The sequence below is a fragment of the Manacus candei genome, unplaced genomic scaffold (genome assembly GCF_025592945.1).
Source record: "Manacus candei isolate 608988 ecotype Guabito, Panama unplaced genomic scaffold, ASM2559294v1 h1tg000014l, whole genome shotgun sequence".
In the NCBI taxonomy this organism is placed as follows: domain Eukaryota; kingdom Metazoa; phylum Chordata; class Aves; order Passeriformes; family Pipridae; genus Manacus; species Manacus candei.
In genome coordinates this window covers 34,683,999-34,706,064 of record NW_026138062.1, presented here as the reverse complement: position 1 = coordinate 34,706,064, position 22,066 = coordinate 34,683,999, and the positions used below count along the sequence as shown (strand labels likewise).

At 38.6% G+C, this 22,066-nt stretch overlaps 1 protein-coding gene across 5 annotated transcripts in view; it reads right to left on the bottom strand.

Moving 5' to 3' along the window:
- The window catches only part of ATP8A2 (ATPase phospholipid transporting 8A2), a 330,711-nt gene that overhangs the window by 217,126 nt on the left and 91,519 nt on the right, over positions 1-22,066 (bottom strand). For all 5 annotated transcript variants that reach the window (XM_051780106.1, XM_051780107.1, XM_051780110.1 and 2 more), the window contains one exon: positions 19,690-19,754. In XM_051780106.1, the coding sequence (XP_051636066.1) occupies positions 19,690-19,754 (65 nt within the window). The remainder of the gene's footprint in view (positions 1-19,689; positions 19,755-22,066) is intronic.

The following is a 22,066-nucleotide window of genomic DNA, read 5'->3' as shown; positions in this document are numbered from 1 at the left end:
CTGTGTAACACCTGTTGGGCAGAAGAGTCACTGGAAGTGCTTTCCGCAATAAACAAAACATTTGCAAGAGCTAACCTTGAAACCTGTCTTGAAACCAAGAAAGAAATACCACTTCCTGAACTGATCCTCACTTTTGCCCATCTTCCAAGTCTGGTACCAAACATGACTAGGACAGCAAACTATTTCAATTTCCGAAAGCAAATAGGCAAATTACAAAGACCTAGTTATAAGGAAGAGTGCAAAGCATATTGGCACAAAGCCTAGTGAAGATGACTTCATGTGTACAGCAAGAGTTCAGCTGCAGGACTTGTTCTCATTTTCCTCTGCTCCCTCTTTTTTGTGATTCCCACAATTGATCAGTCTTCAAGCAGTTGGTTTTTTAACTGCTTCTGTGTACTTTCAGAACTAGGTTGTGGATGGAAATACCAATCCAAGCAAAGTTGTGCTAGGTGCACTGTGTCAGCTGCTTACATGAACTGATAAAAAAGCCATGGCTTTTGGCCAACTAAATGGAAAATCAAAAATATCAGCAGAATTGGAAATATCAAGTTACTAATACGAGGATATGCATGGCCTAATACAATCAACCTTACAATAACATGGAACTCCACATTCAACTTACAAAAACTTGCAGAGAAGCATTTGCATACTTTTTTAACAATGAGGCAATTCTCAAGAGCATCCACAAATCTACTCTGGCTTTCATATACCCTTAAAGCCATATGACAATACCAAAAACAAAACACAAAACAAAATCAAACTTGACAGTAGTATGGACATTATTCTTGCTATATAGCATGACAGATGAGGCAATATATGTTGAACAGAGCAGGTTATATTCCAGTGCCATACTTTCCTGCCTTCTGGTTTTTTCACAACACAGCACTTAACTCACGTTCAGCTTATGACCCACCTACTCCTTTTCTGCTCCCTATCTTGTGTGGTTGACTGTGCAATAACATGATCTTGCACATTTCCTTTTATTCTATAGCTTCTTTTAGAAGATACCAGAATAAAGGACTAGAAATGCAGGAACGTGCCATCCCATGCTCATACAAGTACTGAGTGACATGAGGAGCTTGGAAGTGTCTCATAAGATGACCCTATCTGAAAGAGCAGCAGTAATACTGGGACTTGTGAGCTATGGGATTACAGCAGAAAACCCAAGAGGAGAAAATACACTAAGATGACTCATGGAAAAGAAAGTTATGTACCAAAATTCCTCAATAATATGCAAGGAAAAACTACAGCGTCATATGAAAATCCATCACCTCCAAGGTTCCTGTAAAGCCAGAAGTAGAAATATTAGCAGGGAGGTTGTTTTTTTACTAACTCACTGAAAATAGCACTATGGAGAGATGCCTCTGAAAATTACACATTTCTAAAACTGAATTTTAAGAGTACATCCATTCCTTAGCTTTATAGGAAGAGGAGACTATAAAGACACCCTCTAGAGTTGAGAGTCAAGAGAATCTTTGAAAGATGAACAGTAATGGAATGTCAATAGTTCACCACTTCACATTTTAAAAGAAATAGTATGAGCATCTCCCAGTTTAGGAAGCCTTTAAAATACAGGATGCACTGCAAATTCAACCTGTACACACAAAACCATTCAGCAAATGGATCATGGAAGATCAGATCCCAGATGAATACCTTCAATTTACTCTTTTAAGTAAGATAAAAATTTAAGAAAAAAACCAAACAGGCTCATCAACAGCTGTTGCTCAGTACTACTGCAGTGTTTAGCCTGTGTCACATGCTGATTTCAAGAGATACATAAGAGCACACAGTGTGACTGCTCCAATGACACTTCACATTAATCAGTACTAACTTGATTTTATAAGTCCCAATCAATTACTTGACTTCATCACTTTGAAGTAATTCTCCAAAGAAAGACTGACAGGAATAACCAAGTGCCCCCTATTCCCTCTCTAATATAAAGCAAGCATGCTTTTGACAGAACTTCAGCCTGAACTAATTATAAGACATTTGATCTCAGATTCCAGTGACAGAAATGCCAAAATAGCTTAATATTCTCCAAGCCTGGTGGGAACAGGACCATGTATGTACAGTCATTGGAAAACAGTCTATTCTAAACCATTTCTGCAGGTGCCATGTAGAAAACATGGTGCCATTTCTAAATCATTCCTAACAAGATTACTCACAAAGCCCCTGGAAGAGTCAATTGAACTCTGAGTAGTATGAGTGGGTAATTCTTCCAAAAGATGTTATTATGGCCTTCCCACAAGAGTCTGAAGTTGATCAAGCAGCATCTGCATTTCTCTTATGGAAGTATTTAATAAGCCCAGATACCACAGTTACACAACGCCAGCAACATGCCATCTGTTCATCCAAACCCATTTGTGATACTAAGCTCACTGTGGTGTTTAAAGAATCACAACATATAAAATACTAAGCAAATATTGTTAAACAGAAAGTGCAAATATCATTAAAAACATAAGGCAAGACAAGAACCCATTCCTAAAACATGTCAACCAAATGACTCACTGATTCTACGCAGCAGAACTTGCTTGTCTAATAGCACTATGATTCTGCTTGATAAATAGTATCTCCTACCATGCCAAGAAAAACATTGTATGGAGGACCCAGAGACGTTAGATAGCCTCATTCAGATCATTTTCATAGCTTTGAATTTAACTTCAACCTGAAATTCCTTCACAGTTAGCCAAGTAATTTAAAACGTCTATATACCAAGAGTTCTTAATCTGCATAGCGAGTCTCAGGTTATCACATATTCAGACCAAACCTTGCCTTGATATTAGATAAACAGATCATATCAATATTTTTGTCTCCAGGGGCAGCTGAAAGTCCAGATGAATTCGACCATCAAGAGCTATAAAACATGCTGTAGATGATTACTCTAGGATGTTTTCAATTCTGTAACAAATTGATTATGCAGGAGCCAGGGAACTTGGTTAAATAGGGAAGAAAATATACCCTGAAGGAACATCTATCCTATCATCAGTATGTCAATCTCCAAGCATGTTCCACATAGTTTAAAAAGAAAAATGGAACAGACCTTTTTACAAGCTTTGTCTGATCACAGAAAAATCATCTCCAAATGTCTCAGTCAGACATACCATCTCAAACACATATCCTGTATAAAGTGTTGCAGGTACTTCAAGATCACGGTAAGGAGGAGCATCAGACAGCTGACCATTTGAAGACTATGTAGTTAAATGCTCAAACAAACTTAAAGCTTAGTTATCAGATGGTTGCATGCTAAACTGAAGCTCTCAGTAAAGAGAAGCAGTGCCTGTATTAAGGAGAGTTGGGGGCTTCAGGGGGAGAAGGAGAGAAGAATTAGGAGGAAAGAGAGGTTTTTGCCAAATTAAAAAGTAAAACTGATTTGTTCAAGATTACACTAACTAGTCATCTCTCATCTTGCAGATTAAATATCATGGCAGTGTGTGCTGCCAGGAATGGTGGTACTAGTGTTTTAGCCTTCTGAAACAAAATCTGCAGTTTCCTGCAGCATTAATTTTTCCTCAGATTAAAGAGAAAGATGCTGATTATAGCAGTGGCATCTTAAAAATGTGAATCTTGACTTGAAGTGTTCACTAAAATACTGATTTCTTAAAAAAAAAAAAAAAGAAATCAAGGAAAGTTTCAAAAGTCTCAGCATTCTCAGACCAAAGAACTGACATCCTAAGTAGTTATCCAGTACAACATGGTTGCCAAAGGCACCATCTTAAAATCCATGAGCCTTCTGCAATCCTTTGAGTTCTCAGAGGGCAAAGCTTGCAGCATAAGAAACAATGGTACAAACAAGTGAAGTCAAAGAGACGATTCATCAAATGTTCTGCAAATGCTATGAAAGACAATACCACATTTTTTCAGTGTGGCATTTTTTAATATTTCTAACTTTACCAAGAAACATCTGTATCCTGGGAAGACCAAGGATTTCAAAGAATATAGACAAAACCCTGTTCTCTTTACACTAATAACAGCATTAGGCTTATTACATGACTTTCATTTACTCCACAACTGCTCTATGTACGTCAATCTGTGCATTGCTTTCAATACATATTAGATGCTTGACTACAGAACAGTTTAAAAAAAAAAGCTTGTTCTGGACACTTGCACACCTGCATGATTACTGAAAGTAACTGTACTCTGCAAAGAGGAAGCAGTCTGTAAGTTTTGCTAACAAGCCAGAATGACTCAGTGTCTTTATATTTTGATATTTCAGCTTTATGAAATTAGTTCATTCAACAGAATAGGCTTTTTATTTCCTTCTACTTTTGTCAAAGAAGTCCCAATTACTTTTCCTCTTTCAAATATAACAGTCAACCTTTTCCACAGCAGAAGCAAGCTTTTGTTTAGACCTCCAAGGAAGTTACATTTCTGCAAAGTAATTTCTCAAAGATAAAAATCAACCTTTCAGATCAAGAAAACTACAACCTTTTGTTTTAGATCCTGATGATGTAGGATTCTCTGTTACAGTGTCTGAACCACATGCTTCTGTGTTTTGTTAATACACTCAGATGCCCACAAACAGCTAAGGACTTTTCAGCCAAGAAAATGACTCTGGTGTGTGGACATACAAGTCAGCCTGTAATATACTCCCCTCAAAGTAAAAAAAAAAAAGCAGGAGGGGAGTTATTTCTCCTTATATAGCATCATAGAATGGTTTGGGTTGGAAAAGACTTTAAAGATCCTCTAGTTCCAACCCCCTGCCATAGACCAGGTGGCTCAGAACTCCATCCGGCCTGGCCTTGAACACTTCCAGGGATGGAGCATCCACAACTTCTCTGGACAAACTGTTGCAGTGCCTCACCACCCCCATAGTAAAGAATTTTTTCTTAATATCTAATGTAAACCCACTCTTTCAGTTTGAAGCCATTCCCCCTTGTCCTGTCACTGCATGCTCTTGTAGGAGGTCCCTCTCCATCTTTCTTGTAGGTTCCCCTCAGGGAGGCCACAATTAGGTCACCCCTAATAGACTGATAGGGTGCTTTAAAGAACTAGATCTCTGCTACAGATGCTTTTTCATATGTTAATATCCCTGTCTGTGTATGGGGGTTTTTATACACATGAAGCAGTGCATGCATATATTATGATTGATATATATAAAATATAGCTATCCTGATTCAATGAAATCAGAACAAACTTTCCTTAGAGAAATAACAGCCAACAATGCAGCCAAGGCTACACTAAAGGAGTTTTATCATTGTTAGCAACTAAGGAATCCATGTTGATATTAACGTATAAAAGACTGAACACTAGTCAAAATTAAATAGAGACTAGATGACAGAACTCATCTTTTCTCCAAAACAATATCATGCACAGGAAACACAATATTGAGTAGATTGATTTGTACAATAATTTGTACAACATGCTCTTCTAATGTTGCGCTTACCTTGTCGGTACAGACATAGGCACGTTTCAGAAATGCACTAAGAAAAAAATTTCATATTTTCAAGTCATATTACATAGGCAGTCTGGAAAAGAAAAGGTTTTGGTTTTACCTTTTCACCTAAGGTAATGTCAATTTGTAAGACATCACAATAAAGTTGGAAGGACAGAATTTTCCTCTCAACAGACTAATAAAATTTAAATAGGGCTAGGGAAAGCTATAGCTTCAATTATTTTTAGTCTTCCACTCTCAATTTCCTCTCCAAAATCCCCCTTGAAAAAACCCCAACTGCTATTAGCATCTGTGCAGTTAATAGTTCAGTTGCATGCTAGTGTAAGTAACAGAGGCCATACCACTGTCAGAGTTCATAGCCAAAGTTATTCCCGCACTTAAGTAAAAGGAAACTGCTTTGAGAATTAAGCCAAACAGCAAACTATAAACTCTAAGCTACTCAAGACAGACTCAGACATGCAACAAGCCAACTTGTCATGTTAGTCTTCCTTTCAAGTGCTTGTGTACTATCAAATCTGGTTCTCCAGGCGAAGCAGAGCAAGTTCCAGAGTGAGTGATTAGCACAGGCAAGCTCTGTAATAAAACTGACTTTTAAGAAGCAGATTGCTTTTAACCCAAGTTGTTTGCTTAAAGCTCTGGTTTTGATTTAGACACAATACAGGTATTGAACAGAAATATGAGAGAACTTACAGCTCTTGAAATACCCTTTGAGATTTTACTTCTACCTTTACAGCATGACAAGCATCAGAAGTCACTCATGTTCCTTGGACTATGTATTTTTCCTTTTTACCCATGGTTCACCAGGCAAATAAAGCAACACACAAAGGTGTTGCCAGAAGGATCTGATATAAGCTGTACTCCCATGATCTTATCTCTTCCTCAACAGCCTCCCAGAAATGGGGAACATGCACACTCATTGATTCCATCCAACTGGGATCACTTTGACTTCTTAAAGAATTAGGTCAGGCTTCCTGCCCTTTGGCAGCTGCTCAGGAGTAGGCAGGCTATCTTAGACACTTCATTCTTGGCCTCAGTCCCATCTGTGCCCTCTCAGGACTTCTAACAAAACAAGAGCCCAGCAAGCAGACAGCAAGGCAGCCTTCCCCTGCCTGAGCCAGCCCCTTCAGTAAGCAACTACAAATAAGGCACTTAAGCCTGACCATGCTTCTGTTTAAGACAAAACAGCACCCAAATTGCCCCACAAGGGCAGATAAAGGATGTGGAACACCTTGAACAAGGAAAACACCAAGCATGCCCTAAAGGACACGGGCCTGGACACTCCCACACCTGGGAAACACAGACTGGCAGAGGAAGAAGTGGAGACGGGAACACTGGAACAGCAAAGATGTAGGGAAACTGAATTTTCCCTCATGTCTCAAAACTAAAAGTGAGAGCTCTATAGCTTTTTGTCCAAGCAAGAGGACAGTAGCAGATCTAAAAACGTTTACCTTGGACTACAGTTTTTTAAATCCATAAATTACAGTGTGAAAGGACAGGTACACACAGGGAAGGAGAGAAATGCTACTGAGTAACACAAGCAAGATACAAGGAAACATTGCTGCTAGGTCAGCAGAGATCTTTACTATCTGAACAGTTCTAGATCTATAGATCAAATAACTCTCATTCAGTAATTGAAGGAAAGTGATAGGAGAGCTATCTAAAACACTAGCACTGGCACAGCAGATTATTTAAGAAAACTAAATAAGTCAGTGTCATAATATCAAGATTGCAGAAATCCAGATAGCCGTATACTTGTCCAGCTGATACAAGACCCATAACAGAACTATCTGCAAAGCATTAGATCATGAAATGAGAAAAGCATGGCAGAATTACCCAAACAGTTGTATGCAACCCAGCCTGTTGAATCTACTTACTAGTTTTGCTCAAATAAAATTAGTCAGGATGCAAACTCTTCCGTTGCAGTTTGATTACCAAATCAGTACTACACAACAATAACATCAGATAAATACCATAAGATTGTCCAGCTTTAACAACTTTGTCAGAAAAAGTCTACAGACAGACTTTCTAGTAGAGTTCTACGAAGATCAATTAATGCTTGATGTTATTTACCTTCATAACACCAAAAGAAATGCAAGTTTTCTGTCTTGCAATCCAAGCTTAGCAGATTAGAGTGATGAAAGGATGAAAACTGCTGCCCTAAGAAGTTGTGGAAGCTGCATCCCCAGACATATTCAAGGCCAGGTTGCATGGGGCCCTGAGCAACCTGATGTAGGGAATGGCACCCCCGCCCACTGCAGAAGGGGTTGAAACTAGATCATCTTTAAGGTCGCTTCCAACTCAGACCATTCTACAATTCTACGAAAAATAAAGAGGTTTGAAAAAGAAAATATAAGCAAGCTTTGTTGGAGCAATTCATATTACTTCAACTGGCAGCACACGTGTAAGCAAACTAGATGTGGCACAAATCCAAACCCACCCTCCTGTCTTTAGTTCCACCCTTTCAACAGGGCACAAGGCAGGCAGCTCCTCCAGCCCATCCATTGCCATATGGCACATGACAACCAGCAGCAAGGTACAACCTCCACTCACCTCCTGAAATCTCAGAAGGGCTACCTGAGTGTATGGACCAGCTCACCACAGGTACTCCACAAGCTGCAATACAATTGTCACTTTTCATACTGATTTTTACTTCAATTCCAAGTCAAATTAATTTAATTTATTTTATAAAAAGGGTCTTCTACTATACCACAGCTTCAACTGCTCAGAAGAGAGTGGGTTTAATGATAAAGCTGAATGGCTGGAGGCTCCTGAAGACCCTGAAGCCTATACAGAGGGTTCTAAAAACATGAATATAACATAACATGAAAACATGATAAAACATGAAAACCTAAGGGTTTACAAGAAATGATAGTACAGGGTACCAAGATTTTTCTGAATATCAGTCAGTAGCCTGAAATTATTTTATGCTACTTGACTCTCTTAAATAGCATTACCTTGTCAGCACAGGCTATATCCTTAGGAAAGGGTGATGTGCATGAACAAGCACACATCTCCTGACTGCAGCTTCAGAGAGGCACTGCATGGTCATGGTCTGGCCTTGACATGTCCTTATGTAGCGGTGGAAAAGGATCCAAGCAGGAATGAGGGCAACTTTGCCACTGGCCTCCTTGAAGATCAAAGGAAGGAAATGCCTCCATTCAACTGTTCCCTAGGCAGCAGTCCTAGTAATTTTGTTAACTAAGACTATTTGAAAAAAATATAGTAAAGTCTTCAGCATTCTGAGCACCTCCAAGTTGCACAGGAATAGAAAAATGGCCTTCACTAAACAAGTCCTATTTAATATTACATAAAATTACACTAAAATACCATCTGCCCTTGCCATCACAGCCTTTAATGTTTAAGGCAGTTTCTTGCTCATCCATAGTTCAGCCAGCACTGAAATTCCAGACAAACAGCACATTTGAAAGACTACGTGTTCAGTTGACAATTTAGCGTCTTCGTACTTTCAAAGCTACACAGGAGACAACAATCCCAGGTAGTATGTTTGGGAGGAATGAAAATGAGATATATTTGCCTGTTTCAGTGACTGAATTATTTATCCAAGGACCACTTTGTAAGAGCTGTCCTGATGCTGGACTAAGGTTAGCTTTCAAGGAACTTCATACAACTACTTTGATAATCTTGAAGTTCTGATATTGATAAGAATTTGCGGGAGAGCTCTCAAACAAATAATTACCCACTGAAATAGTCTTAATATTATATAACCTTAATATCATGTAAAAACTGGTTTCAGCAATTTAGTACTTTAGATCTAATACAAAATCCACAAAAGCCTTCTCCAAGTCACCAAATGCTTTACCTGAAGCAATGAATTCTCACAAGAATCAGAAATACCAAAAATAATGTTTATCCCAGCAGTTTTTTAGACCGTATGCAAGACCTCTGAAACTCAGAGATGATGAGCCCCCATTTATCCCAACCTCTGAAGAGTCCAAATACTGCATTCCTCCTAAAGCTTATTTCATTAGCTGACAAGGTGATCATGTTCACACACTGAAAAAAGTCTACACTAATGTACTGTTTCAAAAGACAGCACCATAATGATTTTCAAAGCTCTAATTCCATTGCAAAGAAACACAGTTAAGGCAACAATATTCACAACTTTAAGAGCAAAATATTGATTCTGACATCACACAGGTTGCCTTTCTGACTACCTAAATTGCAATCATACCATGTGGGAACTAGGTCGCAACCAATTTGGACATTGAAATTAGTTAAGGCAGAACACCATCTTTTGGAAGACACTAGCAGAACTGAACAACAAAGAGTCTACCTTTAAATAACATGCAGCAGTAATTATCCTGAGCTTGGTCAGTGGTCTTGCTACAAATACATCTGTACTTTGCTGCTTCAAGCTTCCTTCAGGCCCTAGTTAACCTTTGCTCATAAATAATGATGTGCTCCAAAAATGCTTAATGGAAAAGAAAATTGTAACCAGCCAACTGTACACGAGAACCCAAACTCAAGATTACTGAAACTGCATTTATTAGGCAGCAGACACGGTCTTAAAATCACACTGGCCATTTTCACAGCACAATGTATTCTATGTCTTGTTCAATGTCTTATTAGAACATTAAAAAAAAAATTTCCTATTTTAGTCCATGTTATTTAGTCTATTTAGTCCTTAAAATATGCAGTTTACTATAGTTCATATTAGCACCAGGCTTCTGTTAAGTACCTATGTAACAAGCTTCTATCCAGTTTTTAAAAGATTATCTTAGAATCAATGAGAGCAACAATAACAACATGTAAATTAACAGCCAAAACCCAAGTAAGGAATCGGGTACTTTTTTGGAAGATGCATCTGTGATTGACAAATAGAGGCACTCCAAGATTTTATGTTCAGTGAGTAGGCAATGCAAGGCAGTTAGGTCAGCAAACAGTCAAGGTAATTAATTCCCAGTGTAGAGATTAAGGCAGTCTGAGTAGGAGTGCTTCGTCACTTATAAAATTAAGAGATGTCCTAGATCCATGCTTAGTCCTACATGACTACCATTATTTTGAATAATATTTAGTTTGAGAATTTCCTGTAAGTGACCACCACAAAAAGTTACACTGAAGCCCTACGTTGCTCTTGGGAGATTAGTAACTCTACTACGGTTCTGTGCAAGAGCTACAGCAGCAACTTTTTATTTCCTTGAGCATGGCACCTTGAGCTCCTAGTATTCTTGGCAAACATACTTTCTAACACTTTTTGCCAGAACTATCCCTCTGATTTGCAGATTTCCTTAACTGAAGGGCTGTGTGGGCTCCTAGGTGCTGCACAACCGTGAATCAAATTATTTGTCACAAGGTATACTTTATTTGTAACCTCAAGTAGCTAAAGAATTTCCATTTCTTAAGAAGTTTCACATACTTCCTTCATACAAACAAAAAACCCAAAAAAACCCCAAACACACTAAACAACCATCTGTTGCCTTTTCTCCCTCCAAAACCATCATATTCAATTTCTCCACTGTCCTTACTTGACTTCTCCAAAATACTTTGTCCACCTACAATAAAAGTTCCAATAAAACTGCTAATGTTGAGTAACGAACCACAGAGGAAAGTGCATCTTTTTTTAGCTTCTCTATACTCTGCCAGACTCCCACAAATAACTCATTCTATTCCCTTCCTTCCTCTAAGAGAGACTTGCTTATTCCTTGCAGATTTAAAAGAAAAATACATTTAAACTGACATGTATTTGTTGGCAATTGCCACTGCTAGGAATGACTGCACGGCATAATGCGTCTAGAGGTCACAGGGCAGCCCATATCTAGATGCTAGTTCTGTTTAACTTGAACTGCTCTATATTATAAAGTAGGGCTTTACAACAGCATTTCACATAAGTTCAGACTCATCTCTGCATTCAAATCTGGCCAAGTCTTAACACTGCTGATCAATATCCTTACAGCTTAAATGAATATTCTATTCCCATATACAGCTGGTGAACACTGACATGTCCTGGACATCCACAGGTAGCTCAGGAAGCAAGAACAGCTCTGCTGCTGCACTGTTCATGTCTCACTGCTTTAGTCTAATTCTAGGAAGAACTGGAAACAAATCTTATTGACACACTATAACTGTTGCTCAGCAGAGATACTGCTACCCACTCAACTGAGAAGCTGGCCACAACACCTGATTTGCTTTTATCCTGATGGCTTCCAGCACTTTTACTTTTTTTTAAAAGCCAAGAATATAAAGATGCTCTCTCTGTAAGAAAGCCCCAGGCAGGCTTCTCTTTTCTAGTCAAACAAACACCATTCCCTGAAGTGAACACTAACTTTCAAAGACTTCTTTTTCCCTGAGTTTTAAAAACACACCAGCTAGTTCCCTATCAGTTTACCCTATACATCTGAAGTTTTTATTGAAGTTTATCTAATAAATATGATACCCACTTCAATTACTAAAAATAATTTTAATAAGAAAACTCCTGAAAATCATCAAGATCATGTTTCCTTTTTAAAATTAAACTGCCAGAGTAATTTCCCTAAAGATTTAGTTATACAATAGATTTATTTTATTAATATTTACTAAACCTATTAACTCTGTCTACTGAACTGTAGAGTTTGTCTGTCAAGCCTTGGATAGAACTATAAATCCCTTGAGAACTTGATAATATTAAACCTACTATAGACAGACCAATTAAGTTTTAATAACTTGAAAAGTACAAGTTTTCAAAAAAATCAGCTAGTTAAGTTGCGAACCCATCCCCCCTTTCCTTATGTTATCTACAGATAAGTTCTGAAATTTTAATTCTATAATCAAGACAAATTATTACCATACCAACCCAGATCTTACAAAGCCCCTTCACTATTAATTGGTTTTATTAATCCACATTTTCCCAAAGTTCTACAGACTACTAAACTCTGTATCCAAACATACATGCTCTGCTGACCTTCCCCCCCCCCTCCAAGGACAGAGTTCTCAAAGCCAGATGACCTTGGTCACCATTAGCCATGTAAATGGTCCCCAGTTGTACTACAGAATTTGATACCATTCTTTCTACAAATAGCTGTATTTCAGTGAATACTACACTTTAGCTACAAGAACTTGAATTAATAACAGACACCAAATTTCTCAATCTTTCAAATCAGAGCAAAGCTTCATTGTGATGTGCCAGTTTTGCTGGACACAGAAAATGGACAAAGATTTTACATCCAGCATTCCACTAAGTACTCACTGTCATTTCTCAGTCTTCTAGTGCAATTTGGATATTGTCAACCTACTATCAATATGATCCCGGGCTGAAAAACACTTGAATATACAGCTGTCTCAGGGGTCACTTTCTCTTTTCCGGAGTGTCACAGCAGATCAGAGCTGAATGCAGGCTGCACGTATTAGCCTGAAGAGGAAGCAAGTGCTTAAATCTGGAAAGTTTGTATGAACATTAATTTCTACTCTCCAGTCACTGTTTCATATGCTAGCAGAGGCCCCAAATCAGAATATTCCACAGCTGAACAGTTCTTGTCTCAGAGAAAAGATGTGCTCCCAAGATTAATCTGAAGGATGTTAATGCCTACGGCCATACATCAAACAAGAGGGACATGCAGGTAGAACTGAACACCCAGATTACCTTTCTAGGATGAAGTTAGTTATACTTAATGTTACAGATAACAAGTAAGAAAAAGTAAAACCATCTTGAATTGAGCAATGCTCTTGACCTGACCAGAAACAAACACAAAAGGATGCAAAGGCACATGCATTTAACAAACAAGCATATTAGCAAAATGATGGGCTAGACAACCGAGTTTTCATCTAAAATTTTTGAGGGCTTTGTTATGTGAATTGCCATACTGGATCACTTATGTCTCTTTCATCATAGTGAGACAGGAGGTAGAACACAGCTGTGTAAGTGAATGGCTAAGTTCACTGAGGAATTTGATTGTTTTCCTAAACTAGCCTATTTCGGGATAGAAGCAAAAAGGTTTACCCAAGAGGAGCACAAGACTCAAGCTGAATGAACTGAAGAGATTACACCAATTCTAAACTCATGACGCAATTTCTCTGTAAGTCTTATTAACATGACCATAACCCTGGTGTCCATCAGGAATGCCAGGACACTCTTACCTTGCCTGGCTAGCTTGAAAAACCAGAGTGCATGACAAGCATACATACATACAACCACAACCCAGCATGATGGAAGCTTCAGGAGGACATAAGAATCACCTCAGCTCTGATGAGCACCCATTCCAAAAGGTCTCCAAAAGAATATTACATTCTGACACTTCAGAACTGTGATTTTAGGCCTGCTTAGAACACAGGTTTTGATAATTTAGGATTTGGGAATTAGTTGAAAATTCAAGATATCCAAATCACTTTTATCTTGAAGCTATGGCAAGGAGATCATACTCTCGAAGCTATGGCAAAGGTAGGCAAGAACCCTACAAGTCTCTAAAAGATTCCTCTGATCAGTTCTACTCTATGTAGAAGGTTAAAAAGCAGAAGGAACACATACTTAGTCAGGTATTAAAGTCATACATCTAGAGAACTGTTTAATTGTAGTTTCTGACAGACTGATCAACCCAGAGAAATTCTATGGGACTTCTTCTAGCTTCAACCAGATGTAAAACATCTTTTCTTCTTCATTTCCATGTGAAAGAGATGTATTCCTTTATGTGACTGATGGGTAGGCTTGGAGTAATCAAGCTTCAGCTGCAAGAATGATCCTCTAATTATCATGAAAAAGCAAATAATCTTCAGAAAAGGATTTAACAAAGTAGTAGTAAGTCAGTATTATGGGAACCAAATTCATATGTCTATTTTCTGAATATATGATTCAGAATATATGATACATACCCTAACTGTTACCCTGAAACAGTTAGTTCTCCACTACCTTCATTAAGTTAACACTGCAGATAAATAAATCCTATTGCTTTAGGCTGGCTCTGCACCAAGAAAGGAACACTGCTTATTCTTAAAACCTGCACACAAACTTTCACAAACAAGAGACTCCCCTTCAATAAAAGCAGATCAGATACAAAAGTATCTTGAGAGGAGGACTATTTAATTCTTACCCTTCATCACAAAAGATAAATCTGAATTCTTTTTACAGATGTGCACTATTAGCCATGTCAATCAAGAGGATCATTATCCAAAACTCATCTACCTACACATGACACCAGCTTAGCCTTATTCCCCTCAAAACACACCATCATGATTTAATATCAGCAAAAACTGCATTTTCTGGTAGCTTCTCATTTAACAAAATCCATTTAACACTTCATTATGCATCCTTACGTTTCCGTCCTTTCTTGTACTTAATAGAAATAAGCATTATCAGTACGCTGCACAGAATTCCATCTTCAAAGCACACAGATACTTCCTTCACCATCCAGCTGAAGCCATTACTATATTGTTACCTACACAACAGAAAATAGATCTGGATAATACTCAGGATCATCTGCTGATACAAGCCTTCACATATGTGAAGATCATTAGCAGTTTTAAGAGAAATAGGGTTTGTTCCAAGTCATTTTCTTCTAACATATGAGAACTCTTATAAACAAGACAGCAAATTTTAGATGGAATTCAGGGAACACACACTCTTCCTCTCCATTTCTATGTAATATGATCTATTCTGTCCTGTAGCATGGACAAGGCATTAACCCCCTAAATACCTGTAGCTTAAATCTGCAAGCTCTTTTCTGGCTTTTGTCAGAAACCATCACTCATAAAACAAGATATGAGAGTAAAAGTAACTTTGAAAATAGTGTGTTTGCTTTTTTAAAAGCCTCCCCCACTCCCAAAATTTCAGCTATGGAAAGAAGAGTTATTCAGTAACCTTCTCTTAAGACTCCTAAAGGTCCTTGCATTCCTTCAGGTCCAAGTACCTCCACTTCATCCACATCAACTATCACAGTGCCAGAAAACACCAAGAGAAAAAACAGCCACAGATAAGGGAGAACAGCCATTAATGAATTCTGAAAAGCAAAAGCAGGATGAAACAAAAATACCAGCCCAACTCATTCACCACTCACAGCTCAAACCTATTAGTATTACTTCCTGAAAAAATGGTAATCTAACACTTAAGTTACACAGTCCTGTGTGTATTTAAACCTACAGGTCCGGGTAACACCTATATTCTTTCATTTCTAATTCTACACAGCACACTCAAATCAAAGCAGCTTTTCACACTAAGAGCTGTATATTTTCCACATCCATACAACTAACTTTCTATGCAGATTAGCAAGTACCTGGAGTTATGAAAGATCCTATTTGTTCCTCAAAAACAAACAAGAAAAACACTAAACCCCTTCTACCTAACATTTTTGAAGACTTATCTGACTACTAGACAGTGTTCCTTATGTAACCACTTACTGGCTTGATAGCTATTTCTAGATAAGGAAAAATAGAAATTTGACCAATAAGAAAAGCTTGGTACAATAGGGAAATGTATTCTTTTCCTAATTAGCTTCCTTGGCAAATCCCCAGTGTCCACAGAAGAGCTGATTACTATTCCAGGCTGACTGGTAACTACTGAAGTAACTTACTAGCCGCAAGTCACTAGAGGACCACGGCAGATGCTTCTCTGAAGGAGAGCTGATGCTTGGCTAAAACTGAGCTTGCCTGCACTGATCAGTTTTCCTTGGTCAAAGCATGTGGGCAGATGATACCGAGAGAGACAAAAATCCCAGTTTCCTCCCTAGTGCAACACACGAGATGTAACCTTCAAAGCATCTACAAGGTATTAGTAGTACACAGCTTGTTCTCATCTTCGCAGCCATATCTGCATCCCTTATTATCTTTTAGTATGACTGAAGTACACGATACCAATGCTTTGGAGCATTTGGAGTACTAGGTAACTCTGGTTTTAGTCTGAAAAGCTGACAATAACTTTACCCCCATTTTTTGGGAGTAATCAGCATGACATCACTGATAAGGCACAGATGTCCTCTCTCCTGCAAAAGAACCAGGATCCCAAAAGCAACAGAAGCCAACTTCTGCTTATACCTTTAGTCATATCTGATTAACAGACACCAGCATTGAGGGTTCTTACACTGGAATGTCAATTTGCTGTGGGTTACACATCCGTGTATAACGCCAGATGATGACTGTCAGTCCAGGCACGTGAGTTCTGCAGAACACACTCACTGTGCAGCTCCATTTACATCAGCAAAATTACTTTATAGCAAAATACTACCTACAGGTTCAGAACTGTGTCCCTCCAGTGTTGCCCTTCCACTACTATTAAATACAACCCCATGTGATAAGCAATTGATACAGCTCCCAGCTCTTCTTTCTACAGGACTGACGGGGAGGAACACACCTAACATTCCTTGGCTGTAATATCCAGTAGAAGGGGTCTCTCTGAATCACCTGATTTCCCTTCTTCAGCTACCCCTCTCACTTCTCTCACAACTCAAATTCTAAGAGATGCCAATGAAAGAAATTTTTCCAGGTTAAGAGCTGCACAGTAAGACTTTATGGTGTTCCAATTTAATTAAGCAGAAATCGAGTCCAAGAATTACATTCAAAGTAAATCTGGTGCTCAAAATATTCTCATTTCAAAAACCTTTATTAGGAAAAGAAAAAAACAAGTGAGTATATGTATGCATCCAGTTAAGTCTATAAGGGATAGACATTTGCAGATTATTATGCTAAGTTTCTAGAATTCGGCTGAATCAAGCTAGGGATTAGTCTTTTCTATTCCCAGGAGTTCCCTGAAGAGAACAGAAATGATTGATTTTTATCCTGAAGCGCATGACTTCGAAAAAATTTAGCTCTCAAAACCAAGGCAAGACAGTTGTTCGATCACATCTCACCTGCTACTGCATGCCAAGGAGCAGAAGTGGGGGGGGAAAGTCACACAGGGACTGCACAAAGGGGTAAGTGTATCAATATTTAAAGGCTCTAAGCTCAACCTGGATCTTGTAAAAACTCATTTTTAGTATTAATGGATTTCAGAGGTGGAATATATTAAATATAATGCTACAGAATTCCAGTGTGAGAATCTTCTAGGGATAGATTTTAAGCTCGGTTGAACAGGAGTCAAAATTTCTGTTACAGGTGTAACACAAAATAAATATTACTATGGAGATCCCACACTGAAAAATTGGCAGTAAGTAACTAGAGACACCTTAGAATTAAAAGAACTAGCAGCAATTATCAACAAATCACAAGTCTCCTATTCAGACTTACAAAAAATTCAATTCTACATTCAGAAGGGCAACAAGAGTACTTTGGTGAATAACATATTTACTTTAGTTTGAAAACAATACTGATTTAATACAAAGTATTTCTGATGAACCAGTTTAGAAGCTCCACAAGTTTGTGCTCATGTTTTTGAGAATATACGCTATCTGAGCTAAAGCAGCAGTCACCTGCAATATTAGGTATGTCTTCATGGTGTATCATGTAATCATCCATTTTCTTCACCTAAAAGACCATTGACTATATACCAATAAGGGGGTTTTTTTTCTCCTCATCTGACATGCCATGGTTCTCAATTTTTTTTTTTTCATAGAATCATAGAAGGGTTAGAGTTGTAAGAGACCTTAAAGATCATCATCTAGTTCCAATCATCCTGCCACAGGCAGGGACACTTTCCATAACACCAGGTTGCTCAAAGTCCCATTCAGCCTGGTCTTGAACATCTCCAGGGATGGGGCATCCACAGTTTTTCTGGGCAACCTCTTCCAGTGTCACACCACCCTAGTAAAAGAATTTCTTCCTAATATCTAATCTAAACCTACCCTCTTAAAGCATAAGGCCATTCCCCCTCGTCCTATCGCTCAATACCCTTGTAAGAGGTCCCTCTCTCCAGCCTTCTTGCAGGTCCCCTTTAGACACTGGAAGGTGCTATAAGGTCTCCCCAGAGCCTTCCCTTCTCAAGGTTGAACAGCCCAAACCCTCTCAGCCTGTCTTCGTAGGAGAGGCACTCCAGACTCCAACTTAGCAGCCCTCCTCTGGACTCACTCCAACACGATCACATGTTGGGAGCCCACAGGGCAGAACATAGCACTCCAAGTGGGGTCTCATGAGAGCAGAGTAGAGGGGAAGAATCACCTCCCTTAACCTGCTAGCTGTGCTTCATTTCATGCAGTCCAGGATGCAGCTGGTTTTCTGGGCTGCAGCCACATATTGCTGGGTGATACTGAGCTTTTTGTCTAAACACCCCCAAGTCTTTCTCCTCAGGGCTGCCCTCAACCCATTCTCCTCCCAGCCTCTACTTGTGCTTGGGACTGCATCAACCCAGGTGCAGGACCTTGCACTCAGTCTTACTGAACTTCACCAAGTTCACACAGGCCCACCTCTCAAGCCTGTGCAGGTCCCTCAGGATGGCACCCCCTCTCTCCAGTGTAGCAACTGTACCACACAGCTTGGTGTCATCAAACTTGCCAAGGGTCAAGTTCATCTTCTGAAAGCTTTCTTTATTTATGTTTACTGATAAATTTCCAATACTCTTTACAGCCAGATTCTGTAACCAAACATTTCTACACATTGAATTATTGGAATCATATCAAGGTAACTGGAAAACAACACTTATCAGGTGGTAACTTTGCCACAATAGTATGACCCACTTCCACCAGATTTGCAGGTATCCAATAACTCGTTTGACACTCAGATGCAGGCTTTCCATCTCCCATGCAGTCAAGCACAATGAACTGCCAACTCTAAATGCAACTGTCAGATGCTGCCTATTATAGATCCTTTCATCTGTTCTACAAATACCTCTAATAGAAATCAAAGTGATATCAAATACTGATATTGACATTGAAACACACAGAACAGGGAAAGATCTTCTGGGAAAATTCATGTACAAGTGTATGATTTTTCTAGTTAATTTTTACACACAGATGAGGAGCATGGCTATCATTTATAGGCAAATTTTGATTTAAGGTTTTAAAAGCTACTGTATATAGGCAAGTTCACAACGTAGTTTGCTCAAGCCTCAGTTTGGTTACAGCTGTTCCATACAATACTGAAGATAGCTTATTACATTGAAATTACTTATTTAGCTTATTTTTTGTTTTTTTCTTTCTTCAAACCTGTTACTTCTATATCCATACCTTAAAGCCTAATTATATTCCTGCTGGCATGCCACATGTTTTTCCAGTTTGCACCAGAAGTAAACCCATGAACCTCATAGGTTTCTTGTTCTGAGACTTCAGTTTGATTTCTACAGCTTGTGACTGAAGACCTCAGGAGTACATTTTGCACAACACACCTGTGCATTGTTTATCTTGCTACCCTAAGGGCAAGCAGGAGAAATTCAGTGAGAAAGCTCAACAACTTTCCATCTCATTAATAACACCTCCTTCTGTCAAGACTTATAACAGAATTTGCTTACTTACATCTAGTGATTCTTCATTGACCAGGATGAGAGACATACTCTGTGAAATGAGTCTGCAAGAGTACCCTGCAAGAGAGAAAAAAAAAACAACACACAAAGATTTACTTTTTGGAAGACTATCTAAGGCTGAGCTCAACCTTGAGATAAGCATCTATAGATCAGATGACAATTTACTTTTTGAGTAGTTAATCCTATCAGACAGACTGCTGGAAACACTGGTGCATAAGACACACACCAAAATGACAATTTTACTAGCAACACAGGCTGAGTTTTATCTGCACTTTCAAATACATCACTTGAGATAGTTAAATTAAAGAAAGCACCATGTGAACTAGATGAATCAAATACAGCCTACAGCCCTACAGCAAAAGTTATTTTATTTTTTCATCTACATTGGAGGTAGAATTGCCCTCCACGCACTACAGGAACAGATCTGAATGCACAGTTGCAGCTGTGCCAGAGGACCAGAAGTGCATACATGGATTAGTTGGAGAGTTCAGTGCGGAAGGTTCTGAGCATCATTAAAAACTACAGATCAATGACATACACAGAGGCCCTACTAAGCCCTATAGGAACCAGGTAACTGTAGTAGCTTATTCTTAGTGTAAAACTGGGACACGAACAAGAAAGAGCAAGTTGCCATAGTCTGGAGCAGCAGTCAGAAGGCAGTTCTGCACTATTGCCAGGACACCAAAACGGAAAATGAAAATTCTCAAGAAAAAAAAAAAAAAAAAAAAAACAAACAAACAAAAAAAAACCCACCACAAACCTAACCTCTCTTAGATCTATAAAACTATAAGCATTTGCAGAATAAACAGTTTAATTCCCACTCATATTAATGGCAAGAGGCAAATGCAAACTTGCATCAGACAATCTCACTGCTTTATCCTAAAAGCTCACTTGCACGTACAAGTTCACTTGGGGTTGACACAGTCACGTATGCTTAATAAAACAGCAGAGAATGAATTTATTTGAAGCACACACCTTTTACTGCTCATCTAAATTACACAGTAAAAAGAAATACAATAGAATTGTTTTGTATTTCTACTGTGTTTTTGTGTAGAAATGAATTACAGTAAGTTTAAGAAATTGCTGTCAAATAAAATGAGATCTTAGGAAGTCTCTTTTCTCGTACAGCAATTGGAGGCTATTGCACTGTAAGAGTAATGTCCCAGTGAGGAACCACTGCAAGGCTGACTGATTCAAAAGCATAACAGTATAGTCAATGTAAAAAGATGAAGTGCCTCTTTCCATATCTTACAACAGCAACAGAACAACCGAGGCATGACATTTTCTATGGGATTCTTGGTTCCTTAGGAAGGCCATACTGGTTCATCAATTGCAATGCAAATCATTTCCTCAGGCTACAAAGTTTTTATAATTGGGCTAGTTTTGTAGGCATAATCCTGGGTTAACATGCCTGCATGAGTGACTTCTGTCAAGAAAGCAAATCTCTTGTTTTCCTTTGTGGAAGACATGCTTACATCGCACAGCCAGGCACTCTCAGGCAGCAGGTTTGATTACCTGCATAAGCTTAGTTTGTCCTCCATTTTCACAGCTGTGTAGACTATGAATATCAAGTGCAACCTTGCAAATACATTTTCATCTTAGTTCTGTTAACGAGCCAAGGTTTACTTTCTGCTTCAGAGAACAATACAGAATGACATTGAACTCATACACACCTGTTGGGAAAAGGATGAAATATATTCTAATGAAATGCAGCCTATAGCATGAAAGCTTTGCAGACAGCCTCTGATTCTGCCTGGGAACAAGTCTTAGGTGGTAGTACAGAACTGAGCAACAAACCTCCAGCAGGTATAGACAAAACACTGACTTTTTTCTCAAGTCAGTTTGCCATTTTTAAAAGTTAGTCCCAGGCTGAAAACTCACTTCCTTATTTTTATTGAGAAGAAAAAGAGAGTAGTACAAATTTAGGCACTTCCTTCCATACCAGGGTTATTCTTTCCCCAGGCAATGGCAACAGTCTTGTACAGTAGCGTGTTATAAACTCAGCATAACTAATTCAAAAAGATTTTCTAGTAGTGTTTGATTAGAATAGCAGCTGCAATAGTAAGCTGTAATTTCTAAACCACTGCTTCACTTTACCTCTTTCAAAATGAGTAAGATGCCATTCTACAAGTCAAGCAGGAAGAAAAAAAAGATACTGTGGAAAACAGAGTTGCTCTGCTGTGCATCTTGGAAGTCATGGATTCAGAAGAACTTACCCTGCAATTGAGGCTATTTTGCATCTTTCTATCACATTAAAACAGGAAGACCAAGATCGGAATAGGAGAATGTAAGCCAAGCCTAACAAGGGTTTATAGAAGATCTATACATTATATACAATTCCAGGCTAAGATGATATTAAAATCTAGCAC